We start from the raw sequence: 19,129 nt of genomic DNA, 5'->3' as shown, positions 1-19,129 counted from the left end.
AAATTAAAAATGGTAGTGGAAAACAACACATTCAGCTCTCGTAACTCTATTTTACTTTATCAGGCTTTTAACGTGAAAATTATAAAACATATACGCGAGCTGTTGAAAGTTTGAAGCTCGTTTCCACTGCATTAAGCTAAGTAAGTTTTGCATGGTTTTGTAAATATGCGGGTACGGATGAAATATGAGGTTGGAAAACTTCACATTTTCAAAATAACGCGCATTAGATTTAAAGAAAATAAAATTTCGAAATTACCGAAAATTCAACGAATTCTTAGCAAACAAATCGGGCATAACTCACTTTATTTGTTGGCGTACGTGAATTTTGAGCCCGGATTTGGAATCTGCGTAAAATTCTGCGTAAAATGAGCCCAAATGACGTAAGTTTGCTATAAACATAAGCGAGATATCGACCGTAGAAGTTTGAGACAGTTCTAATCATGAATTTTCGCGAAAAACTCCAACTTTCGACTTTTGAAAAATCTAATTACGATTTCTGAGCTAAAAAATCGCGAAAAAAACGATGGCGCAAACGGTTTCCCAATATTTCCAATAGTTTCCGAGATATTGAGCACGAATTGTTTCGAATTTTCAAAAAATGAAAAATTTAAATTCTGCGTTAAATGAATATCTATAACTTACATTTGCTCCAAAAATAAGCAAGATATCGACCAAATAGTTTTAGTCGACAACAATTAGTTGCTTAAAATTTGTCAGTGTTACTAAAACTTGAATGAAATTTTAGAAAAGACTTTTAGTGCTAGACCAAAAATAAGAAACACTAGATTATGCAAGAAGTGGTCTTATACATTTAAGTATATTGCTGGTTGCCTAAGAAATACTTTTCAATGACCTTGCAAGGTAGTGCCATCTGTGGACGCTGGTCTAAACTTATTATTTTCTTTAATTTTGCTTTTTCCAAAGCCCAAAAATCTAAAAGCACTTAGAATCTGAGACAATTTAATAATTATAAAATGGATTTTTTTGATAAAAATAAAAGCTTCTAAAGTATGTAGTTGAATTTGGATTTAGAAGCGTGAATTTATAAAAAATTATGAGACTGTAACTTTTTTGTTAATCGATTTTTTTTAAGCAAAAATAAGCATCTAAATGTGAAAAAAAAATGAAGGGTGAAATATCAAATCCCTCTCCGTTTTTCTCAACCACGCGTTTCTTTTTTCTTCTCATCTGTTAATGAACACCTCAATTAACACATGCAAACACAAATTAACGCGTGCCAGTTGAGTTTACCCAGCAATTATCACCGCAGTCGATCGTCCTCGTCATAACAACCCCATTAAACCGCCCCAACATCCGTCGTCGTCAGCGTCGGTCCTGGCGCCATCGTGTTATCAATCAATGCAGCGGACCCAAACGATGTACGTCTATTGCGCCCCCATTGCGCATGCGGAGCGTCCAAAACCAATCCCAAAGCGTACAAATTTGTGTCGGAAAAGTGTGTGTTTGTTCGCTCGCCGGTTTGTCGGACACACGAAGGTGAAAAATGACGTGGGGATTCGTCACGTGTGGCCCCAATGAAGCGCTTGTTATATCAGGTAAATTTGACTTTTCGTAAATTTGTGCATGCCGAATTCGCGGTGATTGCATTCGGCGCACCTGCCTAGTAGGCCAAGAAAAGGGAAAGTGGGCGAGGTACGCAGGCGTGGTTAGTGGCGGGAAATTCAAATATTTATTTATAGAGAGAATAACGTCATACTCGGGGGTGGATATTTATCAACGAATATTTAAGTGACGGGGTTGAGGGGTCATTTTGGGTTGTTACCGTTGGTCTACACTTTTCTTTTTGTGTTTTTCTCAGTCGGTCAGGGAATATTGATCGTCACGTTCCACTGAAGTCAATTAAATATGAGGAGGGAATGGGTCAAATACGGTCTCGACATTAATATGGCATAAGTGGGATAAAAATAGACACGTTATGCAAGAGATAATTCTTTGAGAAGTTTGAAAGTTTTGATCTTCTTGGATTCGAAACGTTGAAAAATTGAGGAATTAAGGAATTCTCTTTTCATATGTTCCTTTATTCTTCTAGAATGAGTACTAAAAAATTTTCCTCTCAAAATTGTTTGCGTTAAACTTATTTTGGAGTTTTGAGTCATTTTTTTTTATCTATTTATGACAATAACAGTCATTATCTAGGATATATAGTTACCGAGGATTACCTATAATTATTGTTCTGCAATAAACAATCGTAACTTGTAAATTTGTCGGAATTTCAGAAGTATTTAAATCGCCCAAAAGCAAATATTTGTGATTCATTGCTGTAATTTACTTTTTTGCATGTACCATTCGTAAATACACACTTTTCCAACAAAAAATAACTGAGCAATTTTGAGACTTTCCAGAATGAATTCCTTACATTTATTCTACAAGCAATACCGAAATTTTTTATGACTATACGCGAGCCAAAAAAGTCCTAGAGGGAAATAAAATATTCAAATACGCTTTGTTATTCCGTTCAGCCCTCCAAATTTCCCAACTCCATGAATAGTGCGCAGAAAACTTGTAAAAATAAACACACGGTATAGGAAGCTCCTAGGGGAAAATACTTCTCAAAAATGGCCTACACCTCACTTCTCTCGATTTCCTTTTGATTTCGTCCAACTTCCCATAATTTCGCAATTTCGTCTAAATTCCCCTGATTTTCTTGTTATTTCGTCCAACGTCCCCTAATTTCTTTGTGATTTTATTCAACTTCCCCTTATTTCCCTGTGAGTTCGTAAAACTTTCCCTGATTTTTTTGTGATTCCGTCCAAACTCTCCTTATTTCCTTGTGATTTTGTCTAAATTCCCCTCATTTCTTTGTAATTTTGTCCAATTTTCTCTAATTTCCCTGTGATTTTCTAAAAATTCTCTTGATTTCCTTGTAATTTCATATAACCTCTCCTTGTTTCCTTGTGATTTCGTCTTAATTCCCCTGATTTCCTTGTGATTTTGTTTAACTTCCCCTGATAGTCCTATTGGTTGCCCCTGATTTTCTAGTGATTTCTTAACGATTTCCCCTGATTTCCTAACATTAATACACCGATTTCCCAGGAAGCGCGCTTTGACGAATTTAAAATTTCCGTCACGTTTTATTGGAACTTAACCATTCAAATGGAGCTTGATTGCGTGCATTGTCCGCGTGTGGATAAATGATGACTAGGTATCTCAAATGACATTTTTTTGCAGGATGTTGTTACAGCAAACCGCTTTTGATACCCGGAGGTCGAGCTTTTGTATGGCCAGCAATCCAAAGAATACAAAGGTATGTTTCGTAATCCTTAACGCGTCGAAGATTAATTGAAATTCTATCTGCGAGGGTAACTGAAACGTTATTTATTGACGCCCAAAGGTGCCAATTGCAAGACGAAAAACTCAACTCGATCTTGAATTGAAATCAGACGGAAGTGTTTATTGAATTCATTTTATTTGCAGAATATGTCTGAACACCATGACTTTAATAGTTGATAGTCCCACGGTCTATACCAGTCAAGGAGTTCCCATCTCAGTCACTGGAATCGCACAGGTTGGGTTACTTTTCCGGTAAAAATTGTGTTTTACTCTTTGTTAATTTAGGTGAAGATCCAAGGACAGAACGAGGAGATGTTGTTGGCGGCATGTGAGCAATTCCTGGGGAAATCAGAAGCGGAGATCCAACACATTGCCTTAGTCACATTAGAGGGTCATCAGAGGGCTATTATGGGCTCCATGACCGTCGAAGAAATCTACAAGGATCGTAAAAAATTCAGCAAACAAGTATTCGAAGTGGCTTCTTCGGATCTTGTTAACATGGGAATCACCGTCGTTTCCTACACTTTGAAGGATATTAGAGACGAGGAGGTAATTTCTTTTCTCAAGAACAAGCTAGTTTTTATTTCGTTAATTTATCCATTTTTTATTGTTTCCTTAATTTGCAACAAAGGGTGCCAAGGTACGTTTATGGACTTTTTAGTTGTGGTAGAGTGTCGTCGAAGCGGAGGATGTTCTGTGGCAAAACTTAGCTTTTTCTCTTTTTTTCCAGAATTTCTTTTGCGTTATTTTCACTCCGGTAGTGGTACTCAAAGACCCCCTTTCAATGTCTTTTTCAGTGGATCTACATTCCCAAAACACTAGTTGTGAACGAGGGGAGCAACTCCTCGCCACAACAAGTTTCGAGGGTGATAACTATCCGCAAAGTTCGAACGGTAATTACATCGCTTATTAAAAAAGTTCCATCATTATTTTGTTAAGTTTTGCCAACTCTCTGACATCCAAAGCTTCATTCCTTTTGCAAAACCATCACATGCATGGCGTTAAATGTGTTAACATCGCCACATTGGCACTAAGAAACCGCTTCATTACTTGATTTCCCGTGTTGTTCGCTTAATCATTCTCACCCCTCCGCCGTCCATCCAGGGTTATTTGAAAAGTCTTGGAATGGCTCGCACTGCCGAAGTAAAACGGGACGCTCGAATCGGAGAAGCCGAAGCCCGATGTGATGCTCAAATCAAAGAAGCCATCGCTGAAGAACAGAGGATGGCTTCTGTTTTTCTCAACGACACCGAAATCGCCAAGGCCAAGCGCGACTTCGAGCTCAAGAAAGCAGCTTACGATGTTGAAGTCCAGACGAAGAACGCCGAAGCCGAAATGGCCTACGAACTCCAAGCAGCTAAGACGAAGCAAAGAATCAAGGAGGAACAAATGCAGATTTTAGTCGTGGAAAGAACCCAACAGATCGCCGTTCAAGACCAAGAAATGCAGAGAAGGGAACGCGAGTTGGAAGCCACAGTCCGACGACCTGCGGAAGCCGAAAAGTACAAACTCGAGAAACTTGCAGAAGCCAACCACAACAGAGTTGTTCTTGAAGCTGAAGCTGAAGCAGAGGCGGTGAGGTTACGTGGTGAGGCTGAAGCGTTTGCTATTGAAGCTAAAGCGAAAGCCGAGGCGGAACAGATGGCGAAGAAGGCTGATGCGTGGAAAGAATACAAAGATGCTGCTATGATTGATATGTTCTTAGATGTGTTGCCAAAGGTAAGTGCGCGGAGTTTTTGAGTTGGTGGTAATTGAAGAGGGTTTTATAGGTGGCTGCCGAAGTTGCGGCACCTCTTTCACAAACCAAAAAAATCACGATGGTTTCTACTGGAACTGGAGAAGTCGGAGCTGCCAAATTAACGGGAGAAGTCTTAGATATTGTCAACAAAGTTCCCCAGCTCGTCAAGAACTTGACTGGGGTGGATATAGCCAAAGTAAGTGTCTCGGTATGCCCTGAGTATTGACTACAACTTTTTTTCTAGAACATCCACGCTGCATAGGACAACGACATTTGGGGCTTGAGGACCAATTCAAACATCTAGCAAAAGCCTTCAAAACATTGATGATTTTGTAGCTTAAATCTCAACTGTTCCGAGTTATAAATCAGGTCAAGCCTTATAAATGTTTCATATGTGTAAATGTATATTTTTTGTATGCCATGTATGTGATTTTAGTGTGTACCTCTTTTAAATATTCGAGGCGATTCTTGGTAACGCCTCATTTTAGTACGTTAATTAGCATAATAGCTTGTCTTGACGTGATCGGGAATCGCCTCTTTATGACATAAAGTTATGAATTATTGTTAACTTCTACTCGCTGCAAATTTTCCATAAGTCTCATTATATTAAAACAAAAGTAACAGTTCACGTGGTGTTCATTCTGTTTGTAGCACAACTTTGCAGTAACCAAAGATGGGACGGTAAAACTTCCTGTTCTTTAGTAAAGTTGGAATGCAGTGGATATTTATAGAATATTGATGTGAAGATTTTTATTGTTGATTTATTATTATCACAATGCCAAAATTGTGCGAATCACTGTAAAATATTAGCTTATACGAATAAACGAATATTTTATTACGAACGATAAAGAGTTTCTTTTGACTTGCATATTAGATGGATGTTATAAAAAGAAGCTATCTATGCGTATCGAAGTAGTTGCCCTAAAAACTATCACAAATGGGCGTATCATAAATTAATGCACAAGGACGCCGCGCCGTGGAAAAAATCAAAAATAAAAAGACTGTTGTAAACACAAGTATAAAATATAAAATAAATATTTATTACTGTTGTTCAATAAAAAAAAGTGTTTGACTACTATTTTTTTGGGGTTCCCAATTAACTTGCATTGACTCAACTCATACAAATTCATCATGAATATACTAAAACCAACGTCAAATTTTTGTTTTCCATAGATAAATGAATCATCACAATCGAACAAAAAGTGAAGGTGCTGAGATCGCGTGTTTTTTTATCAAACAGTGCATATTTTATTGAATTGACGTAATTGCAATTTTTTAGACATTCTTAAATTAGTTTAGTTCAATTATATCGTTTTATTTAAGATGCTGATAGATCTAAGAAGCATCGAGAATTTTTTAGAAATTTTTATTTGAACCAAATCAATAATGTCTATAACTTTCTATTTAATTGCGTAACTTTGACAGTTTTAATCCGAATACAGTGAATTTTCAAGGTTTTACTACTTTCGGCTTGTTTATTAACTGTGCTTAATTTGAAAATTTTGGAGCAAGAGATTGAATTTTTGGAAATTTTTATTTCAAGGATGAACCAAAAATGTCTATAAATGTCTATAAAATTGCGTAATTTTAACAGTTTTAATCTAAATACAGTGAAATTTTGAGGATTTACTACTTTTGACTTGTTTATGAACTGTGCTAAATTTCAAAATTTTCGAGCAAGAGACTGAATTTTTGGAAATTTTTACTTTAAGGACCAACAAAAAATTGGACAAAAAGTGTAGGTGCTGAGATCGCTTGGTTTTTTATCAAACAGTCTGCATATTTTATTGAATCGATATAATTGCAATTTTCTAGATATTCTCGGATTTGTTATGCTGAAATCTGATTTGGAGATTCTTAAATTAATTTAGTTCAATTATATCGTTTAATTTAAGATGCTGATAGATCTACAAGTAACATGAAGCACCTACGAAAACTCAAGAACTTCAGAATACAAATAAACCAAAAGATTGAGCTACTGAAATCATGAAACCTGAATAGCTCGTATCTTGAGGAAAAGTATCAAACACTAATTGCTTTCGATTTTAATTTAACAAGTTTTTAATGATGGGAACAAACTAAAACTATTATAATTTAATTGATTTACTCGGTACTACGAAATGTTTATTTCTATACGATAAGAGCCAAAGTCGAACAAATCGAACTACAGACCTAATTTCCTCCATTACTCCTGACTGCAGCGGTCATTAGACACCAAACATTCCAATCAGCAATGGTTTTTTAATTTTTCGGGCGCCCATCCAGTGATTTTGTCCTAATTACCATTTAATGGTAGAATTCGGCACCAGGCGACACTTATCAAATCGTAGTCATAATTGCACGACCACCACTGATGGTAAGCTTTCCAAATTCGACTTATCAATAGATAAATTATTATAAATACACCCACTGCACATTTTTTGTCAGTAGCAAACCGAGCGTGGTCCTTACAACAATGAAACCATTACTCGGTCTCTGCTTCACCTTGCTTATTGCTACCAGTCAAAGTGCACCTGTGGGTGATCTTTATCTTCCCTACGATGACGTGGAAATTCTCAACACCAACACCTTCAAGCAGTTTGTAGAAAACTCAACAAGCGCGTGGTTGGTTGAATTTTACGCAAGTTGGTGTGGATACTGCCAGAGATTTGCTCCGCATTGGAAAGAATTCGCGACTGAGGCAGCGTCATGGAGAGACATCGTCAGAGTTGGAGTTATGGATTGTTCCGAGGATATTAACATTCCGATCTGCAGGGATTTTACTGTTGGGTACCCAACAGTGAGGTACCTCCATGAGAATTACCAACACTCCGGGCCTGAAGATGTGGGGATAATCGTACCTCACCAAAGCCCTTATTCCGTGGAAAACGTGAAGAAAAATGTCATTGAAACGTTTGTTTTAGAACAAAGAGAAGGCCGAGGAACAATCTACCCGAATTTGATTCCCTACGTTCATCCAGATCTGAAGGAGATCTTCACTGGAGTGAAAGAAGAAGTACAATACGTTTTCCTGGTGGTCGATGAAAGCGACCACTTCTTAGGAGCCGAGGTCTTCTTGGACTTCCACAGAACTTCCGAGATTGCAATTAGATACGCATTCCGCAACAACAGCGAGTTAGTTTCGAATCTAAAGATCGAAACATATCCTTACGTCACCGCCATTGACCGAAACAACAACCAAGAAGTGTTGAAAGACGGTGTCAGTACCAAGAAGGAATTGAAAGCAACCATCACCTCCTTCTTAGCCGGTAAAAGTATAAAAACCGTGGAAATAACACCCTCGAAGTTGCAAAACTCTTCGGATCCCACTCCTGATCCTCATTACCGCGAGCGAACAATTCTTCGCCAACACGTCAAAAAAATGGGCGATGTTGTCTTCCAGAGAGATCTAGAAGCCGCGCTGCGTTACTCCCTTCAACAAGAAGTCTCAACAGTCAAAGTCCTCAAAGGTGAACAGTTGGAGGCGTTGAACACCTACTTGAAAGTTGTCCGGAAGTACTTCCCCTTCGGTTACAACAGCTCTTCGTTCATCGACAGCCTGGTAAATCTCACATCAAGCGGGATCGAAGTTGAAGGTCCTCAAATTGAAATGATAATGAAGGAAGCGGAACAAAATCGAGTTTTCTCATCACGACAGGCCTTTCTAGGTTGCTTAGGCAGCTCTTCAAGATTCAGAGGATATCCGTGCAGTTTGTGGCGCATGTTCCACTACTTCACAGTGAATTCTCTGTTTTACAACACGAATAATAAAAACGCGCGACCCAGAGAAGTTTTAGACGCCATGCACGGCTACGTGAAGAATTTCTTCAGTTGTGTTCATTGCGCGGAACATTTCCAGAAGATGGCCGCTGAGAGGAAATTGACCAGCGTTGAATCTCTTGAAGAGGCGGTTTTGTGGTTGTGGGAATCTCACAATGTCGTTAATGCACGGCTACATAAAGATCCGACTGAAGATCCGGAATATATAAAAGAACAATTTCCTACAAAGGGGAGGTGTGCGGAGTGTTATGAAGAAGATGGGTCGTGGAAGAAAACTGAAGTGTTGAAGTATCTTAAACGGATGTATGGACCTTTCAATGTGAGGTACATTGGAACAGATACGACGGTACTGTTTCCTGGTTTAGAGTAATTTTTTGTTAAAGTATTTTAACATTCACCTGTGCATATACATTTGATATTACAATTAAAACATCTTTTTTAATGTAGTTTTTTTTTTGCTAATCCACATAATGCATTTTGAGAATAGTTGGTTGTCTACATTCATGAAACAAACACAATACAATCAAGTTTAAGGTCAAATTTCTTATCAGCTATTATTTGTTTACTTGCACTTTCACAAATAAAAAAAAGTCTTTCATAAAAAATAGGTAATTATAGTAATATTGACTTCAAAAATTATACATAATTGTCTGTTAATTTGTTATTATAATCATAAACAAACACAATAATATTTATACATATGAAACTTTTCCCTAATTGGTGACCAAGCCTTGAAAAAAACAAAATTTGCAAGTTAGATTTGGGGATTTTTTTTGCTTCCACTTCTTCATCATCTCTGCTTTGACACTAACTTTAACAGTTTTAATCCGAATACAGTGAAATTTCGAAGTTTTACTACTTTTGAGTTGTTTAAAAACTGGGTTAAATTGGAAAATTTTGGGGCAAGAGACTGAATTTTTGGAAATTTTTATTTTGGAAACGAACCAAAAATGTTAACAAATATTTATTAATTTGCGTAATTTTGACAATTTTAATCCGAATACAGTGAAATTTCGAGGTTTTACTACTTTTGGCTTACTTAATTTATTTTGCTTAATTTGAAAATTTTGCAGCAAGAAACTGAATTTTTGAAAATTTTTGTTTAGTGGACGAACCAAAAATGCCTATAAATGCCTATAAAATTGCGTAACTTTGACAGTTTTAATCCGACTACTGTAAAATTTTGAGGTTTAACTACTTTCGAATAGTTTCTTAACTGTGCTTAAATTGAAAATTTTGGAGCAAGAGGCTGAATTTTTGAAAATTTCTTACTTTGCGGCGAACCAAAAATGTTCACAAACTTCTATTATTTTGCGTAACTTTGACAGTTTTGATCTGAATAGACGGAAATTTTGAGGTTTTACTACTTTCAGCTTGTTTATAACCTGTGCTTACTTTGAAAATTTTTCAGTAAAGACTGAATTTTTAAAAATTCTTATTTTGAGGACGAATCAAAAATGTCTATAAATGTTTATAAAATAGAGGAAATTTAATAGTTTTAATCCAAATACAGTGAAATTTCGAGGTTTTACTACTTTTGGTTTATTAATTAACTGTGCTTAAATTGAAAATTTTGGAGCAAGAGACTGAATTTTTGAAATTTTTTTATTTTGCGGCGAATCAAAAATGTTCACAAATTTCTATTATTTTGCGTAACTTTGACAGTTTTGATCTGAATTGACTGAAATTTTGAGGTTTTACTATTTTTGACTTGTTTATGAAATGTGCTCAATTCTAAAATTTTGGAGCAAGAGACTGAATTTTTGGAAATTTTTATTTTGAGGACGAACCAAAAACAATACCAAATATTTGAAAATTCGAAAATTTTTTTAGACCAAAACCGACTTTGGATTATTAACTTATTGACTAGTTGCACTGAGTAGAAAACAATGTTTGAATTTGGCCCTGAACACGACAATTGTAAACGTCTAATATAGTCATAATAAAGCTAATAAAACCAAACATAAAAATAACGAGAGATAATGATTGTTTTTACCATTCTATATACATTTTCCCAGAGTCTCCGTTGCGGATAACTTCATGCAAATTTATTTAAATTGGACTCACTCCAGTCCCCACAAGTTATTGATGACAATTCATTTGCATGTATTAACAGCATACATTTTTCTTCACTCGTCTACAACAGACTTAAGAACTAAGGTCACAGTTAAATTAATGGAAAGATTTAAAAAAAAATGTCTTGTACCTTTAAAACAACATTTCATTCACGTAAAGAAAAATGTAAACGACTGATTTAAAATGGCCAGGCTATAATAGTGGATATGTATCCAACCCACGTTTATTATTCAAAATTCGTTGCAAGTGATTTACGAGATATTTATTATTGCGTCGTTAAAACTACAAATTTATTCATTACATTTAAGATGAGTCATTATGCATTAGCACTCCGGTTAGTTAAGTGTAAGCTGCTAGCTCGAGCAGCACCTCCAACGAAAATGATAACAGTTTTGATTTGGTGTTTGTTAATAACAATAACGCGATCCGCGCCGGTATTAAACCACTTGTATTATCCAGGCGAAGGAGTTGAATTGTTGGATACAAACAATTTCACACAAACAGTGGAAAACTCTTCTACTGCTTGGTTGGTGGAGTTTTACGCAAGTTGGTGTGGTGACTGTCAAAGATTTGTTCCGATTTGGAAAAAATTGGCAAATGATGTGCAACAGTGGAGTTACATGATGAAAGTGGGAGTATTGGCGTGTTCGGATGAAATCAACACCGACATCTGCAGAAGATATAACATCACCAGGTACCCAACTGTGAGGTATTTCCATGAAAATTATCAAACAACTGAAGCCGACTTGGGGAAGAGTGTGGTCCATGACGAGGAAATTACTGTTGATGATTTGAAGAAGAAAATCGACCAGCGATTGGTGAAGGAAACGGAAGAAGGCAGAGGGAAAATGTATCCGAATTTACAACCCTACACTGATTCGCGTGGGGAAAATTTGTTTAATAACATGCCTGAAGAAGTCCAGTTTGTCTTTTTGGTGGTGGAAAGTGACGACAGCTACTTAGGGGTTGAACTAGCGTTGGATTTACACAAAACTCCTTCCATCGCGGTCAGATACGCATCATCTGCTAATGCACCCCTCGTCGGCAATCTCCACATTGATCGTTTCCCCCATATCTTAGTTTGGGAGCGAAACAACAACAACGAGCGTGTGAGCAATTCCAACTCCAAAAGCCACGTTTTGAGAAAAATCAAGAAGTTTCTCAACGCCAAAGGCATAAAACCGGTGGAAGATGTCAAAGAACTCATTAGTGTTAAACGAGCGAAAGAAGATCCTTCTGTTAAAACTCTTCGCGACCACATAAAAAAAATGGGAGACGTGATCTTCCAAGTGGATTTGGAAACCGCGCTGAGATACTCGCTCAAAAAGGAAATCTCTGCTGTTCCTGTAATTAAATCCAAGCAGTTGCAAGCTCTCAATGACTACCTCTCTGTGATCAAGGACTATTTTCCTTTCGGTTACAACAATTCCGGGTTTATTGACGACTTGACCAACTTCACATCGCACGTTGAAGAAGTCGAAGGTTCCCAAATCGAGTCCCTAGTAAAACAAATAGAAGACAAAACATTCTCATCGCCACAGAAATTCCTGGGATGTCTTGGAAGTTCGCCCACTTACAAAGGCTACCCATGCAGTTTGTGGCGTCTTTTCCATTACTTAACAGTGAATTTCGCCATAGAAAATGCGAATAACACCGACGTTAATCCTTTGAGAGTCCTCAACGCAATCCACGGCTACGTAAAACACTTTTTTAGTTGCAGGCACTGTAGCGAGCATTTTCAAAGAATGGCAGAGGAGAGGAATATGAAGGGTGTCTCGTCTTTATCCCAGCAAGTGTTATGGTTGTGGGAAGCCCATAATGCGGTCAATAAACGACTTGAAAGAGATGCGACTGAAGATCCGGAGTATCCGAAAACTCAGTTTCCTTCCCAGGAAAACTGTCCAGAATGTTACGAAAAGGAGGGGTCGTGGAACCGAAGTCGCGTTTTGAAATATTTGGAGAAAATGTACGGAAAGTATAATGTGAGATATGTTGGGTCGGACACCACAGTTCTGTTTCCCGGATTAGAGTAATTTGAGTAACATTGTTTGCCGTCACGGCGCAGGTATTTTCAATAAAGTGAAGTACGAGGAAATTGTTGTTTTTTATTTTGGAAAAGAAGCACTCTAACATTATATGTACATCCATTATCATAAACACAAATACCGTCTTGTTAAGTGCGTTTTTTAAGAACGCGATAAGAATTCTTGCGGTTATGTTCATTCTAATGAGGCGTAAAATTCATGTTTATTCTCATGCAATGTCAATTTGTGGTTTTGTTTGTTTATGCAGAAAACTGTAATTTTATAAATAATTTATAAATAACTCTGTTGCTTTGGTCATGTTATCAATTTCCAATTAAAATGAATGATGTTCGCTAATAACGGTTCCTCGTCGATCTTTTGGTTTCCTAGAACTAATTAATTTCTTTATGGTTTTCAAGGATAAACAGTTTTGCAATAAAACATTAATAAAAATAATCTTACTTGAATGCATTTCTGGACACAACAATATTTGGGCATTACCTACGTACTTTCCAAAGATTAATTAAAATTTAAAAAAATTACTATAAATCTGGATAATAGTGTGATAAGAAATCCACCTCTACACTCTCATACGTATTTACTGATCAATTACAAGAACAATTGTGAATGGAAATTAGATGGACAATTAAATTTTATGATAAATTCATAGTTGGGGAATTTAAATAGGTTTTCATAGCAATCTACATAGTTTTTCGGCTCATATATTATGAAACATTTTTCTGAGCGATCACATCGTTTTTTAAACAGTTCCATAATTTTCAAAAATTTGTCGGGAATCTGATGGGACGATTCAAAGTCAGGAGGAAATTTTATTTTAAGAATGACTTCCCACTTTTCAGTACAAAAGCTTGTTGATTAGTGTTATCAATTGATTGTCAGCAACAGAATGGTGTAATTAAAGTGTCAGTCGTTACAAATATTACTTAAAGTTTTCAAATTTCTAGTAATTATTAATAATTATACTTATTAATTTAAAGTAATTTATGTAAGTTTAACTCAATTATAACGCATATCTAATATTTTTATACCTATTGTTGTAAAAATTTCAAATTATATTTTTTTGCCCGGCGCATCCACCAAAAATTAAAAATATTTTATTTTTTTTGCATTCCATTTAACACGGTTTTAAATGGATTTATTGAAATAATAGCTTAATTATTTCATATAATATATAATTATAATATAAGATAATTAAAAAATGCCGCTTTGGGAAGATAATGATTGGAATGCTGGTTACATAATCTTAAAATATTTTTAAAAAATTATAAGGACAGTGATTTAGGACAGGGAATAAAACTGACTCAACCTTTGTTTCATCTTGCTGTTTGTTGTTTAATTTTTTTTCCTAATTGGCGATTTTAACGTTTGGCAAGTGACACTATTGACAGAAGTCCAATTTCATTACAAAGGTAACTAGATGAAAATCATTTTGAAACACGGTGGACATTAAATCTTATCTTAATACACGATAATAAACGATTTTTAAATCATATTATTTGTATAATTTTTTGTTGTTTGTTTATATAGTCACAAATGTAAAAATTAAGTGGACACAATTTTAAATTTGAGTGAATAATTGAATTTAGTGATTTAGTTCCAAATAATTGAGGTTTACACATAACAGCAGTCAATTGCTTTTTCCGGCAATTGCACATACAACTCTAGAAAAATAGAAAAATTAGAAAAATTTCATTTCAATTTACCTCAACAGAAATCAATTAAGATTTGTCAGATTGGCTTAATTAACTATTTTTTCAATTAAAATTTTTCATAATGTGTCAACCGTTAAATTTTAGTCGAAAATACTTTTGTATTTATACTACAGAGGATAAAATTAAAGAAATTAAAAAAAATTACAATCATTTGGGCACTGAGAAAAAGAAGCAAAAATACAATTCTTTGCGTTTTAACAAATCTGTGTTTATTACTTAAGCCATAATGATAAGATAACTTTATCTTATTACTGGCTTAACTGACTTAAGACTTAAGCCTCGTTATCGTTAATAATATTTAGATATTTTAGCGTTTTTGTCAATGGCGAAAAATCTATTATATTATGTACATAACTTGCCACGCTCACTTGACCATAAACTCGTCTTATCTTAAATAAATTATGTAGGTACTTCGGAATTACATACAAAACTAGACTCATTTTCATTGCTAGTTTTAAACAAAATATGAAAATCACTTTACATTAAAAACCTCGTTTTGTTTAAATGCACATATTGCCTGTTTTTATTGCCTTCGAAAAATTAACCTCGTAAAGTCCATTACTACATTCAACTGACCGGGGACAAACAAATACTCCTTAGATAAAAAATAAGAGTACTAGTTTTCCCTTTTTTGCAAAGCAAAAAAACAAAAACAAAAACAGGAACAATTAAAATATTTTGAACAATTTCACCCATAGAAATTGATTAAACATTCGACGTAAAATCGATCATAATGCAAAATACATTAAATTTATCCGTGGGTGTTGTAATTAAATTGCTGTTACGTTCCAGACGATAATTTCTACTTATTAAGGAACCGAGTTTGAGGCTGTAACTGAATGCCTGTTGTGGGTTTTTGTACATAAATGTGACCACAACCATTATGTGGGTTTTTACACAATAAATAATTTGAGATATCAGTAACAATGTAGCGCAAAAAATGTATATTTTGATTGCTATACTCGGTGTTTATAAACAAATTATGTAATTCGTTACTTAATAAAACAAATGGTAAATGATGTTTTGCGGATTTTCAAGGAAAACGAGAATTTAAACAACAAGTGATCATAATTGGTTTTTATTATACAATATTCAACGGACGAATACATTATGTAAAAAATTATCAATTTACAAAGGAATAACAAATATAATAAAAAGTGTACGTAATAATTGTCAGGGTCAGTTCTAGTGACATGAAGAGCAAACGGCACTGAACAGAACTTACAAAATCAGTCAAAGAAGTTTGTCTAAATCTAAAACATGTTCCCATCGTTTGTACCTATTAACAAAATACTCTACATATTTACAAAAATCGATTGATAAAAGGTCAGCTTTCGCAAACTGCGATAACTTTGTTTGGAAGGAATTGTACAACTGTGATGCAAACTATAAATAAATCTTAAACTTAAATCACATCAGTTGTCGTTGTTGTAGTTCCAAGGACTCTCCATCGTCATACTTTGCCCAAGAGGTCGTGAACGTACGGCTTTTTCCTATAGCCGCGCTTTAGAAACATACGTATTAGTAAAGCTAATAATAAAAAAGAACATACGTATAAAATAAAACACATACTCATATCTAAAGATTTGAAAATGCTCGAAGATCCACTGGTGGCGAGCCTGCTTTCCAATCCATTATGCAAAATTGTGGTGTCCGCCCCGATATACCGCACGTTAATATTACTATACACTTGTTTCATATAATGAAGAACTTCGACTAAATTCCACGTGTTATTCGTGAACCGACAAAGCGGACACCGTTCTTTTATCGGAAACTGAACTTTCGGAAACTCGGGATCTTCGGTTTGATCCCCCGCGAGCCGCCTATTGACTTGGTTATGCGCCATCCACAACCATAAAATTGAAGAGTCGAGCGAAGACACATTCCTCATGTCTCTCTGAGCGGCCATTTCTTGAAAATGTTGACTACAATCGTGACAGCCGAAGTAGTTTTTGATGTAGCCGTGCATAACTTCGAGGATTTCCAACGGGTTGGCGATTCTACTGTTAAAGTTTTGATCGGCAGCATTCACGGTCAGATAATGGAAAAGTCGCCAGAGACCGCAAGGGTAGCCCCGATACGACTGGGAACTACCCCTACACGCCAACCATTGCTGGGGGGTTGAAAAAACAAGACTATCTTCCTGTTCAGCTCTCTTCACAATATCCGCGATGTCTGAGCCTTGAACTTGGTTCTCGGAGGCTGTCATTGCAAGTTCGGTAAGAAAAAGTTGACCTCTTCGGCCAAAGGGGAAATATTTACGCAGTACATTGAGAAAAGCTCGCAGGACTTGTAACTTTTCACCGGTGATCAGTTTGGTTGTGGCTACTTCATGTTTGAGGGAATAGCGAAGGGCGGTTTCTAAATCCATCTGGAAAACTGCGTCCCCCATTCTTTTGATTCTTTCTTTCAAGGCTTGTTTCGCTCGTTCTTGAATTATAGCGGACATGTCAGGAACTTTAACGTCCAGCCATTTTCCAGTGAAAATCTCTTGGTTGGGAGTCTCGTCAGTTACTGCAACGTGTTTGTTTTGCAAGTTCCGAGTGATAGAGTTTTTGATATCTTCTCTAGTTTCCACAGTAGAGAAGGTTTCAACTCTGTTGTTCCTATCCAAAGTGACAATAGTGGGAACTGTGTTAATTCCCAATTGTTTTACCAAACCTGTGTTGTTACTGTGAGAGTACCTCACTACGATATTGGGGGTTTTATGTAAATCTAGGGCGACTTCCGCCCCTAAGGAGGTCCCGGGACTTTCAACCACAAGAAATGCATACTGGACCTGACTGGGCACCCCATCAAACAAACCCTGCGTTGTGGAATGTGCATAAGGCAACAAATTCGGGTACTGCGCCCCTCTAAACTCATTCTGTTCCGTTATCAGCCGCTCCACTAAATACTTCCGGTGCGTATTGACATCATCCCCTTTTTGCACCGCCACTCCCAAGTTCTGTGGGCCGGCTTTGTACCCCTCGTGAAAGTATCTCAATGTTGGGTACGCCATAACCTCGTACTCTCTACAAATAGGCGAGTTTTCATCCACTGAACAATCAAGCGCTGCAACTTTGACCATGTCGCTCCACCCTTTAACATCAGTAGCTAGCGCCTTCCAAGAAGGTGCGAATCGCTGACAGAACCCACACCAACTGTTGTAAAACTCCACGAGCCACGCCTGGGGGCTTCCCATTATCTGAGACTTAAAGTTGTCCACTGTCAGAATTGTAACGTCGTCCTCGGGGGTGTACAAGCCTTGTCCTTCAAGGAATTCTTTATATTTTTTTTGCTCGTAAATGGAAAGGGACGCATTGTTGGTACGTTGGGCCGCTAGAGTCAGAAAGAGGGCTATAATGCACAGCTTTAAAGATGTTTCCATTGTTATCAGTAGAGGTTATGGCCGGTACACGTCACACACGCCGATCACCACCGCACTGAGATGCAGATTCACAGCGATTGTTATTTATAATTGCGATGATAAGGATTCTTGATTGGGTTGTGCCATTAAATGTTCTTTCTCTAGCTCAAAATTACTTTTCAAATTGGTGAATGTCAAATACAGATGGGTGAATGTCAAATACAGATGTTTATGACGTTTCTAAACATCCGTAGGATGTCAGATTTGACGTTACTGTTAAGTTGATTGTTTGGCTGTTATCAGTAATAAAGCGGTAATAAAGCATTTATCTGTTATTGATTAAGAGATTAAAAATTCGACACAAACTTCTACCATAATTTGATGTGAAATGAATTAACTTAATCTAGCGCTACTGCAAGTGAGGTTAGGATTAATTGAGACCAGCTGATCCGAGATTGGAGGTAAAATTAATCTCACAAAATTGTTGATTCTTTGAATTCGGGATGCATAAGAGCGGATTTTTAGAAAACAAAAATGCGAAAAAATTGATGGCGGAAACTTCTTAATATTTGTCGTAGTTTCGGAGATATTTAGCTTTAAAGATATGAAAAATGAAAATCAACTATCAACCATATCAACAAACTTTGATCGGCCATAACTTAGTTATTTGTTGTCGGATGTGAATTTCAATCCAAGATTAAGAATCTGCGCAAAATCCTGCGTAAAATTAGGTATAGTAAAACTCAAGTTTACTTCAAAAGGTAAGCGAGATACCAATATCAGAAGTTTGACAAAATTTTAGTCATGAATTCGACTTTCGACTTTTGGAAAATCTAAGAACTATTTTTTATGTAAAAAATTGCGAGAAAAACGATGGTGCAAACGGTTTCCCAATATTTTTAATAGTTTCCAAGATAAGGGGCACGAATTGTTTCGAACCTTCAAAAATTTGGCCCTTTGGCGACAACCCAAAAATTCAAACGGCCATAACTCAGTTATTTGTTGACGAAAATTCAAAAATTTTCATGTTTTTGGATTCAGCGTGACATTCTGCGTAAAATGAGACCAAAATTTGTTGAGTTTGCTTAATAAATAAACGAGGCATTGGCCAAAAACTGTTTTGAAAACGTCATTTTAGGGTGATTTTTAATCAATGTTT

General features: G+C 36.2%; 4 protein-coding genes across 6 annotated transcripts; 3 read left to right on the top strand and 1 right to left on the bottom strand.

The window, feature by feature from the left end:
• The first annotated feature begins 1,405 nt into the window (after positions 1 to 1,405).
• Positions 1,406 to 5,878, top strand: Flo1 (flotillin-1). Of its 2 annotated transcripts, XM_088030464.1 has the most exons (8): positions 1,406 to 1,556; positions 3,190 to 3,265; positions 3,436 to 3,526; positions 3,577 to 3,840; positions 4,089 to 4,184; positions 4,396 to 5,010; positions 5,061 to 5,225; positions 5,274 to 5,878. In XM_088030464.1, exons 1-8 carry the CDS (start codon positions 1,505 to 1,507, stop codon positions 5,289 to 5,291), a joined length of 1,377 nt encoding a protein of 458 aa, XP_087886590.1. In that variant the 5' UTR covers positions 1,406 to 1,504; the 3' UTR covers positions 5,292 to 5,878. The 2 variants fall into 2 exon arrangements, with proteins under 2 accessions (XP_087886590.1, XP_087886589.1); XM_088030463.1 differs by lacking the exon at positions 4,089 to 4,184.
• Positions 5,879 to 7,223: 1,345 nt separating this feature from the next.
• LOC148179838 (sulfhydryl oxidase 1-like) lies at positions 7,224 to 9,195 on the top strand. 2 transcript variants are annotated; one of them, XM_088029723.1, is made up of 2 exons: positions 7,224 to 7,385; positions 7,460 to 9,195. In XM_088029723.1, exon 2 carries the CDS (start codon positions 7,485 to 7,487, stop codon positions 9,156 to 9,158), a length of 1,674 nt encoding a protein of 557 aa, XP_087885849.1. In that variant the 5' UTR covers positions 7,224 to 7,385; positions 7,460 to 7,484; the 3' UTR covers positions 9,159 to 9,195. The 2 variants fall into 2 exon arrangements, with proteins under 2 accessions (XP_087885849.1, XP_087885847.1); XM_088029721.1 differs by having other exon boundaries at positions 7,457 to 9,195.
• A 1,968-nt stretch (positions 9,196 to 11,163) lies between these two features.
• Positions 11,164 to 12,959, top strand: LOC148179837 (sulfhydryl oxidase 2-like). Its single transcript, XM_088030859.1, has one exon. It carries the CDS (start codon positions 11,173 to 11,175, stop codon positions 12,895 to 12,897), a length of 1,725 nt encoding a protein of 574 aa, XP_087886985.1. The 5' UTR covers positions 11,164 to 11,172; the 3' UTR covers positions 12,898 to 12,959.
• Positions 12,960 to 15,683: 2,724 nt separating this feature from the next.
• Positions 15,684 to 18,245, bottom strand: LOC148179836 (sulfhydryl oxidase 2-like). The gene is made up of 2 exons (XM_088030456.1): positions 16,194 to 18,245; positions 15,684 to 16,125 (listed from the first exon to the last, which is right to left on the bottom strand). Exons 1-2 carry the CDS (start codon positions 17,989 to 17,991, stop codon positions 16,115 to 16,117), a joined length of 1,809 nt encoding a protein of 602 aa, XP_087886582.1. The 5' UTR covers positions 17,992 to 18,245; the 3' UTR covers positions 15,684 to 16,114.
• Between the last annotated feature and the right edge of the window lie 884 nt (positions 18,246 to 19,129).

Source organism: Gnatocerus cornutus, chromosome 2, assembly GCF_029298725.1.
Source record: "Gnatocerus cornutus isolate USDA-ARS CGAHR chromosome 2, icGnaCorn1.1, whole genome shotgun sequence".
Classification (NCBI taxonomy): domain Eukaryota; kingdom Metazoa; phylum Arthropoda; class Insecta; order Coleoptera; family Tenebrionidae; genus Gnatocerus; species Gnatocerus cornutus.
The sequence above is the reverse complement of the archived record's forward strand: the minus strand, read 5'-3'. Positions and strand labels throughout refer to the sequence as shown.

What these genes read in the sequence shown, in the direction of transcription:
- LOC148179838 (XM_088029723.1), top strand. Translation starts at nt 7,485, where the DNA reads ATGAAACCATTACTCGGTCTCTGCTTCACCTTGCTTATTGCTACCAGT.
- Flo1 (XM_088030464.1), top strand. Translation starts at nt 1,505, where the DNA reads ATGACGTGGGGATTCGTCACGTGTGGCCCCAATGAAGCGCTTGTTATA. An exon ending in GCAATCCAAAGAATACAAAG is followed by an intron (nt 3,266 to 3,435) that starts GTATGTTTCGTA and finishes TTTTATTTGCAG; the next exon opens with AATATGTCTGAACACCATGA. An exon ending in CAGTCACTGGAATCGCACAG is followed by an intron (nt 3,527 to 3,576) that starts GTTGGGTTACTT and finishes TTGTTAATTTAG; the next exon opens with GTGAAGATCCAAGGACAGAA.
- LOC148179837 (XM_088030859.1), top strand. Translation starts at nt 11,173, where the DNA reads ATGAGTCATTATGCATTAGCACTCCGGTTAGTTAAGTGTAAGCTGCTA.
- LOC148179836 (XM_088030456.1), bottom strand. Translation starts at nt 17,991, where the DNA reads ATGGAAACATCTTTAAAGCTGTGCATTATAGCCCTCTTTCTGACTCTA.